The 10,827-nt window shown below is 42.1% G+C and overlaps 1 protein-coding gene across 1 annotated transcript; it reads left to right on the top strand.

The window, feature by feature from the left end:
- The first annotated feature begins 789 nt into the window (after positions 1-789).
- Positions 790-8,030, top strand: LOC109906065 (cdc42 effector protein 3-like). The gene is made up of 2 exons (XM_020503720.2): positions 790-926; positions 5,499-8,030. Exon 2 carries the CDS (start codon positions 5,833-5,835, stop codon positions 6,718-6,720), a length of 888 nt encoding a protein of 295 aa, XP_020359309.1. The 5' UTR covers positions 790-926; positions 5,499-5,832; the 3' UTR covers positions 6,721-8,030.
- Positions 8,031-10,827: the final 2,797 nt, after the last annotated feature.

Here is a 10,827-nt window from a genome sequence, read left to right on the forward strand (position 1 = left end):
TGTCTTTAATTACCTTCATAATAGCCTACCTGTAAACTTTTCAAAGTGCTGAATTGAGACATAAAAGTTGTTGTGCATGGCGAAAGTTCTTATGGAGTAAATATAGCCTAACCTTATTCTTGCAACAGTAGACCAGGTGTGTATGAGATGTTGCCTAGATGGCATGTACTAAACCTTAAACACATAGGCAGAGTAGGCCTAGGTCGAAACATAGGTTAGTCTACGTGCAACAACTCAGGTCTTTGGGTTGTGTCCCAAAAAATTGCGCATGCAGGGCATCAGGTAAAGTCTACAAATGAAATTGGCGAACAGTGCTGTCACTTCACTTTCAGAGAGAAGCACCTGCTCGGATGAACTCCAATCAGATTCATTATCTGGCGGGACAGAACGCCTGCCTAGGTAGTTATTGGCCATCAAGACAGTTCCCCAGAGACGGGAAAAGCAATGACGCTTCCATTTTAAAGGCTGACTTTCACAATATCACATACTCAAAATGATTAGGCCTATGCTTAATTGGTTGGCCCATATGCAGAATGTGCGCATCAAATGTTTGTGCTTCATTGAACTTTAAAAACTGATGTGTTGTGCTTAGCCAAAGATTTAATAGATTGTGTGATGAATTTACTTTCACAATGTTTTTTAATCATCTGTTGCTGCAAGCTATTTAGCCTACTATACTTTACCAATCGTTAATTGCACACAAGAGCGCGCATCACAGGATCGCCTTTCACTTTCTTCATTCACAACCATCACGCCCCCTCGCTTCTCCACTCAAACAGTTTGCGAGGCTCCTCGACTACAGAAACAGTTCGCAGTAAGAGGTTTACCTGTTCTTAAACTAACCAGAGAAGCTGATGCCTTAATGGTGGACTATAGACACATCTTCGTGATCATTCATTGTGGAAATATAGCTATTCCTTTACAAGGTAGGCAAGTATTCACTCAATAATATATTATTTACTTATGTTAAGGCTATTATTACGAAATTAAAACTGTTGTTTCACAAGTAATTATGGCTGCAAGCTATTGTCACTTGTCCGTTCTGTCTGAATATCTCTTACCTAATGTATAAAAAATTATATATAGGTTATATTTCGCTAGCCTGCATGACTGCAAATTAGAAAACAATTTATACCCCTGTTTGATTACCAACAATGAAATCAAAATGTGTTGAAATGACAGTCTTCACATGAGATGAGCAGTTTAAATGTGCGTAATTTGGTAGCCGATACAATTCGATGTGTCGGAAACACTGTCTGCATCTGATTATGATGGATCTAATAGGTTAAGAAGATTACAAGTGTAATAAATAGTGCTTATGATATAACAGGGTGTTCCACTGCCAGAGCTGTCAACCAGTGTGAGCCACGCGACCCTCACAACGCTCTATCAAATAGATATAAAATACATCAGCGAGAAGAAGCCACTTTAAATTCAGTTGTTTGCTATACACATGTTCGTACTTTTGTTTGGGTATATTCCTTATAACCATATAATACTGTAGCCTACATCGTTCCATTATTTACAGCCTTATATAGTAGTCCTCTGCTATACCCTAATCAATGGCCTCTTCAATAAACGTGAACGACTACTCCTTCAAGCGTGTGTCCTATAGACCTACAAACGTAAACCTATGTATTGCTCTTAGAAAATAATCGCGTTTAAAATAGCCGAGCTGTGTGCGTGGATTAGCAGGTATACAGCGGTAGCCTACCAAATAGTTAACTGGGGGATGTCCGGGAATTGGATGATCTCAGAGCCTAACTATTACATAAGGTTTGTGTTGGTACAACCCACCCACTGGGCATAGACGCCAATTCAACGTCTATTCCACGTTGGTTCACCCAGTATGGGTCTGAGTGAGACTGTTACACAAGGGCACAAGAACCTGGGACCTTAATCACGAAAATAAATCAGAGCCTTTCTCTCTACAATCTAATTTCAAACCCAGAAATCTGTTTTCCACAAGCCATATGACAAATTATTTACATTGGCCATACATATCGATGCCTCTTCAACATTGAACTGATTGAATTCACTGCTGGTTTGATTAAATTATACCGTCTAGGTAGGCTATATAATATGCACAACAATGCACAACATACATTAATGACGTTAAAGTTGACAGGCAATACGTTTGCGCAGTAGCCTGAGTATTCCCTCCAAAAACGTCTGGATAATGTATTGCACCTACTGAAAAATACACTAGTAGAATAATTAAAATAGATTGGGCGTTGGGTTATTTTGTTGGCCTGGTTTTGCTCATCAGAAGAGAGAAAAACTAAGCAAAATGTCAACCACATGACCCAAGACGCATTCTGATTAGGGGACTGCGTGCCATTGGGATGGCCGAATTAAGAGTTTCAGGACAAGGAATGAAGCATAATTTCTTAATAGCCACTTTCCTTGGTCGGAGAGAGAAGTAACAAGGAGTGCGGAACTGGTGGTATAATGGTATAACCTTTTGATACACAACGCAAATGGAAACCATATGTGGCAGAAATAAACTACGAACAGGTGTTGACTTGAATAATTATGTTACATATGTGTCCAGGAAAATAATAACAAAATATAACATAATGCAGTCAGAATCGTGATTTTCCTGTGTTTTATATATATTTCCACACTATGAGTTTGGAAATATACTGTGATGTTCTGAAAAGGATGATAATGCCATTTTAGTGTAATAGCTATTTGAAAAGTACACTTGAAATTTCAGCCTGTTTTGGAGGTGGCTGCATTGGACCTTTAAATATCCCCATTAATATTTTAATTAACAAGAAATATCTAGGCATATTTTTTTTAGTTTAACCTTTATTTAACTTGGCAAGTTAAGAGTAAATTCTTATTTACAATGATGGCCAAACCCAGACAGTCCCTATGGGACTCCCAATCATGGCCGGATGTGATGCAGCCTGGATTCAAACCAGGGACTGCAGTGATGCCTTTTGCACAGAGATGCAGTGCCTTAGACTGCTGCGCCACTCGGGAGCCCAATAGATCTGTCACTTTTGTGATGAGTAATTCAACATTTTTGTCAGTTTTCATCCAGCTGTCTCATCAGTTGTGTGTGTGTGTGTGTGTGTGTGTGTGTGTGTGTGTGTGTGTGTGTGTGTGTGTGTGTGTGTGTGTGTGTGTGTGTGTGTGTGTGTGTGTGTGTGTGTGTGTGTGTGTGTGTGTGCGTGCGTGCGTGTGCTTGTGTTTGATAAAACTTCCTCTGTGATGGAATTAGGGTAAATCCCTCACCATAAATAGGTGAGGAGCAGGGCCCAGGACCTTCTGAATGAAGAGTGGAGCAGGACAGGATTACAGCATTGTCATGCAGTAGCAGGACTGTCAGCATACATAGGCAAGCACAGCACTTTATCCCTGTTGTGTTGTGTTTGTCAACCAGCATGTTTATAGATTCACTTCCCTGCATACAATCTGCCAGACACATAATATAAAGATAGAAGGGTGAAATATTGTTTACTTCCTACTCAAGAAAGATAATTTAATCTCTCTGTCTGTCTCAGAGAATAGTAGGCTGTTTGTATCATGTCTGTTGGCGTGTCACAGAAATGGTATAGTCCAATTGCCAGAGCAATCTTTCACTATCAGCCCGCATCTGCTGTCACTACTCAGTGACACAATGCCTTGTCACAATGTGGCTAACGACTCTGTGGTCAATTAACACTGAAAATCATCACCGACAAGTCTCAACACCTCTCTTATAAAGACCTCAAGCAGCTTCATATGTGAAGCTTGTGTTAAAATTCACATAACGGTTAGAGATGCCAGGAGTCGACTGGCTGTGGTAGAAAATGTGTAGCATCTCAACACAAGTATGACAACAGTACTATAACTCCTAAAGGATATGATTCATACACAAATCACCTCACCTAATGAGACATTGAAATTGTTTAAACTTTTAAATACAGGATTCATGGTTGAGAAAGTTTTCATAACAGAACAGTTTACTGGAATATAAGATGATGGCTAAATAGGAGTAAAGTCCTCGGGTTGGTGGGGATTCCAGTAACTGAGATGATTAACGATAATGTCGTCAGCTGAATGCAGTCAGCAGTATCATCAGTGAGTCAGCTTAGAGCACAGCCACAAACTACACTACATGACCAAAAGTATGTGGAGACCCGCCCGTTGAACATCTCATTCTAAAATCATGGCCATTAATATGGAGTTGGTCCCCCTTTTACTGCTATAAGAGCCTCCACTCTTCTAGGAAGGCTCTCTGCTAGATGTTCGAACATTGCTGCGGGAACTTGCTTCCATTCAGCCATAAGAGCATTAGTGAGGTCGAGCACTGATGTTGGGCGATTGGGCCTGGCTCGCAGTGGGAGTTCCAAAAGGTGTTTGTTGGGGTTGAGGTCGGGCTCTGTGCAGGCCTGTCAAGTTCTTCCACACTGATCTGGACAAACCATTTCTGTATGGACCTCACTTTGTGCAAGGGGGCATTGTCATGCTGAAACAGGAAAGGCCCTTCCCCAATCTGTTGCCACAAAGTTGGAAGCACAGAATCATCTAGAATGTCATTGTATACTGTAGTGTTAAGATTTCTATTCACTGGAATTAAGGGGCCTAGCCCGATCCATGAAAAACAGCCGCTTTGAAAGCTCTTCAGTAAGGCCATTCTACTGCCAATGGTTGTCTATGGAAATTGCATGGCAGTGTGCTCAATTTTATACACCTGTAAGCAAATGGGTGTGGCTGACATTTTGGGGCTCCCGAGTGGCGCAGCAGTCTAAGGCACTGTATTTCAGTGCTAGAGGCGTCACTACAGACACCCTGGTTCGTATCCAGGCTGTATCACAACCGTCCGGGATTGCGAGTCCCATAGGGCGGCCACAATTGGCACAGGTTTGGCCGGTGTAGGCCGTCATTGTAAATAAGAATTTGTACTTAACTGACTTGCCTAGTTAAAAAAATAAAATAATAATTTAATATAGCCGAATCCACTAATTTGAAGGGGTGTCCACATACTTTTGTGTATGATCAGCAGGAATAAAGATGCTATGCAAAAGACCACAGATCATGATGAGCAACTTTTGATTTTTTTTATGTCTGTCATCCAAATGGGCGTTTGAAGAAAAAGGCTACAGTTAACATGCATTTAAATGCTTGTTAGTGTAATGTGCACACAGCTCTGGAGGAAACACAAAGAGGTCCTGATAACAGGTTACCACACAGGGAGACGCACACAAAATGTTTTTGAACAAATAACTTCCTTGGAAAATTGTGTTTCCACAAAAGTCTAGCAAGTCTTTGGAATGCACAACAAATTCCCGAGGATGTATGATTTACTGTGTGATTCACTGCAACACCCCACACAAACCTCAAATCAGCACACACCATCTGCCATGTGAAACCATAGGCATTTTGGGGTGGTTTCAGCCAGTCCCCCTCAACAAACACACAGATTCTTGAAGTGTTTCCCCTTGTATTTCTGTCCTCTGGCTCCAAGGTTGTAAATCTCTCTGTCTTTCTCTCTGTCTCCACAGACCTCCAAGACTAGCGTTTTGATGTCACATTCCCAAAGCAACTGAACCCCGTCAGAGAAACAGCAGACATAAAGATAGCCAAAGGATTCTTCATCTTCAGAGAGGACAAAGAATAAGGAAGAAGGGAGGTTTTGAAGCTTGAACACCCACCACCCTGATTGAATAATGGTGACTTTTTGAGAGTGCGTTGATCTCAGGTCAAGGCCTACATGCCACTGTGATCACTAAGAAGCGGACAAAGGAAAAAAATAATTTACAAAAATCATATTAAAAGCAGGTGCAAATCTCATCACTGAGAGACGATCCCCTCACAAACTGAATTCTGGGAAACAGAATGCCAGCGAAGACGCCCATGTACTTAAAGACTACCACACCCAAGCGGGGGAAGAAGCTCAAGCTGCGAGACGTCCTGTCCAGTGACATGATTAGCCCCCCGCTAGGGGACATGCGCCACAGTGCCCATGTCGGGCTGGAGGGAGAGGGCGACATGTTCGGAGACGTAGGCTTTTTACAGGGCAAGATGGACATGTTGCCCGCCCTGAACGGCTTACCACGGTCCCACAGTATGGAGAGGCAGCTGGATGAAGTCTACCCCATGAACGACAAAGGACTCAACCACTCTTGTAACAACCACCGCAATCCCTACCACCATTCCACCAGCCTGCTGAAGAGCACCATCTCCATGCCTGTGTTCATCGCCCCCGAGCAGGCCCCTCCCAAGCCGCCTCGGCTCCACCTGGAGGACTTGACCCCCCCGTCCCAGCAGCAACAGCAACAGCAGCAGCAGCACCAACCTCAGCCGAACAACCATATCCACAACGACCACAACCAGCAGCGGCATCACTCCATGTCTGTGTGTGACCAGAGTGTCGGCTGCTACATGGACCCTTGCCACAACCTTAATTACTCTGCCTCCTTCAGGCACCTGGTGCCCTCCTCCGGCTCCTTCTCAGAGGTCTCATCAGAGGACTCCATGTCAGAGAGCTGTGGCCCCCTGGAACCTCAGAGGGGGCTGAGCCTGGATTCAGACGCTGGCCTGAGCAATGAGGACCTGAGGAGCGAGCGGAGTGAGTCGCCCACCGTGTGCCCTAGATTCTCTCCCGGTGTCTCCCGCTCAGAGTCCCTGACGGGCTTGGATCTGGACCTGGGGCCATCCATCCTGGAGGATGTGCTGAGGATCATGGACCGCTACAAGAGTGTTGATGACCACTGTGATTTGTGAGCAGATGGGGGGAAAGGGGTTTAGACACTGCTCTGCAGAGAGGTGTGTGGTACACTTTTTTTTTTACCATCCTCCATATAGCCTAATGATGATTGGGCTGGTCAGGCAGGCAGGCAGGCAGGCAGGCAGGCAGGCAGGCAGGCAGGCAGGCAGAGACAGAGACAGAGACAGAGACAGAGACAGAGACAGAGACAGAGACAGAGACAGAGACAGAGACAGAGACAGAGACAGAGACAGACACAGACACAGACAGACAGACAGACAGACAGACAGACAGACAGACAGACAGACAGACAGACAGACAGACAGACAGACAGACAGACAGACAGACAGACAGACAGACAGACAGACAGACAGACAGACAGACAGACAGACAGACAGACAGACAGACAGACAGACAGACAGACAGACAGACAGACAGACAGACAGACAGACAGACAGACAGACAGACAGACAGACAGACAGACAGACAGACAGACAGACAGACAGACAGACAGACAGACAGACAGACAGACAGACAGACAGACAGAGGATAGTGCCAGGACTGACAGGCTAAAAAGCCTGGGACTTAAGACGGCTGTAAATGTGGGACTATATAATATCCAGACTGGATACACAGCAGCTTCAGAACCAACCATTTGTCTTTTGATATTCAGAATCACAATGGGGGTGAGACAATAATTTCTCCCACCCAAATGTTGTCTAATTTTTCACAGACTATCATTTTACATGTTTTTCAGCATAATTCATACTTCACTAACTCTCTAAGTAAGCTATGTAGTTTTGTGATAGGATGAAATGTAGTTGTCTGAAAATACAATTAATGTACTTAAAAACCCTTCAAGGTTTGTGTTTTTTTTCCATGAAATATCATATTGCTGATATTCTTCCAGGAACACATTTTTTAAAATTCTGTATGTACATCTGATTGAATTTTACTGTTCTATGTCAGAACAATACGATCAAGACTGGAGTATGCTATGTATTAGTTTGCCATCTAGTGGCATATGTAAGAATGACACCCAAAATGCAGCAGTTCGAGTAGGGTGAAAAGTGAGGTCAAAATGTTGTTTTCTGGGGGCTAAAGTGCATTAGAATCAAAGTTTCAGAAATGTGCAGCTTCTTCAAAATCCTTTAAATATAGTGGGATGACCAGAGAAGGTTTCTCTTTTGTAACAACTGTGCAATTTGTGGACTTGAATCGAATCCTTCAGCATTTTCTTCTATTGCGTTGTTAAATTACAGTGTATCTCCAATTGTTATGTATATAACTGTAATGTATGAAATAAATATGGGAATTAGATGCTGTACCATTGTATCATTCCTTTCTTTTATACACACTACCGTTCAAAAGTTTGGTGTCACTTAGAAATGTCCTTGTTTTTGAAAGAAAAGCAAATTTTTTGTCCATTAAAATCGATCAGAAATACATTGTAGACATTGTTAATGTTGTAAATGACCATTGTAGCAGGAAATGGCTGATTTTTAATGTCTCGCATGGAATAGCCTTCATTTCTCAGAACAAGAATAGACTGACGAGTTTCAGAAGAAAGTTATTTGTTTCTGGCCATTTTGAGCCTGTAGTCGAACCCACAAATGCTGTTATTCCAGATACTCAACTAGTCTAAAGAAGGCCAGTTTTATTGCTTCTTTAATTAGAACAAAGGTTTTCAGCTGTGCTAACATAATTGTTAAAGGGTTTTCTAATGATCAATTAGCCTTTTAAAATGATAGACTTGGATTAGCTAACACAAAGTGCCATTGGAACACAGGAGTGATGGTTGCTGACAATGGGCCTCTGTATGCCTATGTAGATATTCCATTACAAATCAACAGTTTCCAGCTACATTAGTAATTTACAACATTAACAATGTCTACACTGTACATTTTAAGTTAATGGGCAAAAAAAAGTGATTTTCTAAGTGACCCCAAACTTTGGAACGGTAGTGTATATACAGTACCAGTCAAAAGTTTGGACACACCTACTCATTCAAGGGTTTTTCTTTATTTTGACTATTTTCCACATTGTAGAATAATAGTGAAGACATCAATACTACGAAATAACACATATGGAATCAAGTTCTCACCAAAGAAGTGTGAAACAAATCCAAATATATTTGATATTTGAGATTCTTCAAAGTAGCCACCCTTTGCCTTGATGAAAGCTTTGCACACTCTTGGCATTCTCTTAACCTGGAATGCTTTTCCAACCATCTTGAAGGAGTTCCCACATATGCTGAGCACTTGTTGGTTGCTTTCCCTTTACTCTGCGGTCCAACTCATCCCAAACCATCTCAATTGGGTTGAGGTTGGGTGATCGTGGAGGCCAGGTCTTCTGATGCAGCACTCCATCACTCTCCTTGGTCAAATAGCCCTTACACAGCCTGGAGGTGTGTTGGGTCATTGTCCTGTGGAAAAACAAATGATAATCCCACTAAGTGCAAACCAGGTGGGATGGCGTATTGCTGCAGAATGCTGTGGTAGTCATGCTGGTTAAGTTGGCCTTGAATTCTAAATAAATCACTGACAGTGTCACCAGCAAAGCACCATCACACCTCCTCCTCCATGCTTCACGGTGGGAACAACACATGTGAAGATCATCCGTTCACCTACTCTGCGTCGCACAAAGACACGGCGGTTGGAACCAAAAATCTCAAATTTGGGCTCATCACACCAAAGGACAGATTTCCGCTTTTCTAACGTCCATTGCTCGTGTTTCTTGGCCCAAGCAAGCCTCTTCTTCTTATTGGTGTCCTTTAGTAGTGGTTTCTTTGCAGCAATTTGACCATGAAGGTCTGATTCATGCAGTCTTCTCTGAACAGCTGATGTTGAGATGTGTCTGTTACTTGAACTCTGTGAATTTGGGCTGCAATTTCTGAGGATGGTAACTCTAATGAACTTATCCTTTGCAGCAGAGGTAACTCTGGGTAATCCTTTCCAGTGGCGGTCCTCATAAGAGCCAGTTTCATCATAGCGCTTGATGGTTTTTGTGACGGCATTTAAAGAAACTTTCAAAGTTCTAGAAATGTTCTTTATTGACTGACCTTCATGTCTTAAAGTAATGATGGACTGTCGTTTCTCTTCGTTCATCTTTCTCTTATTTGAGCTGTTCTTTCCATAATATGGACTTGGTCTTGTACGAAATAGGGCTATCTTCTGTATACCACCCCTACCTTGTCACAACACAACGGATTGACTCAATGCATTAAGAAGGAAATAAATTCCACAAATGAACTTTTAAGAAGGCACACCTGTTAATTTAAATGCATTCCAAGTGATTACCTCATGAAGCTGGTTGAGAGAATGTCAAGAGCGTGCAAAGCTGTCATCTAGGCAAAGGGTGGCTACTTTGAAGAATCTCAAATATGAAACATATTTTTATCTGGGGCTCCCGAGTGGTGCAGCGGTCTAGCAGTCCCTGGTTTGAATCCAGGCTGCATCACATGATTGGGAGTCCCATAGGGCGGTGCACAATTGGCCCAGTGTCATCCGGGTATGGCTGGGATTGGCTGTCATTGTAAATAAGAATTTGTTCTTAACTGACTTGTCTGGTTAAATAAATAAAAATGTGCTTAACATTTTTTTGGGTTATTACATGATTCCATATGTGTTATTTCATAGTTTTGATGTCTCCACTATTATTCTACAACGTAAATAAAGAAAACCCTGGAATGAGTAGGTGTGTCCAAACTTTTACCTGGTACTGTATATATATATATATATATATATATATATATATATATATATATATATATATATATATATATATATATATATTGTTATATATATTGTTATATATACACAGTACATATTATATATACACAGTACCAGGTAAAAGTTTGGACATGCCTACTCATTCCAGGGTGTTCTGAGGTCTGTGCTGCATCGCCATGTGCCTGCCAAATATTGTATCAAGGCTGAGGGCTCTGTATAGCTCCGCATTGACATGATTGGTTGACAGTAGGTGGGGGCGGTACATCCTGTATAAACACAAACTCACTTCCTTGACAACAGCTCCGCATTTCTCCGTGAAGTACGATAATTATGAATGCCCTGACTTCTGCTGTGGTCATATCACCGTAAATGCTTCATGGCCAATGCAGAAGT

The sequence above is a fragment of the Oncorhynchus kisutch genome, linkage group LG15 (genome assembly GCF_002021735.2).
Source record: "Oncorhynchus kisutch isolate 150728-3 linkage group LG15, Okis_V2, whole genome shotgun sequence".
Lineage (NCBI taxonomy): Eukaryota > Metazoa > Chordata > Actinopteri > Salmoniformes > Salmonidae > Oncorhynchus > Oncorhynchus kisutch.

Bases quoted from the DNA above. Each gene is read 5' to 3' on its own strand.
- LOC109906065 (XM_020503720.2), top strand. From the start codon at position 5,833: ATGCCAGCGAAGACGCCCATGTACTTAAAGACTACCACACCCAAGCGG.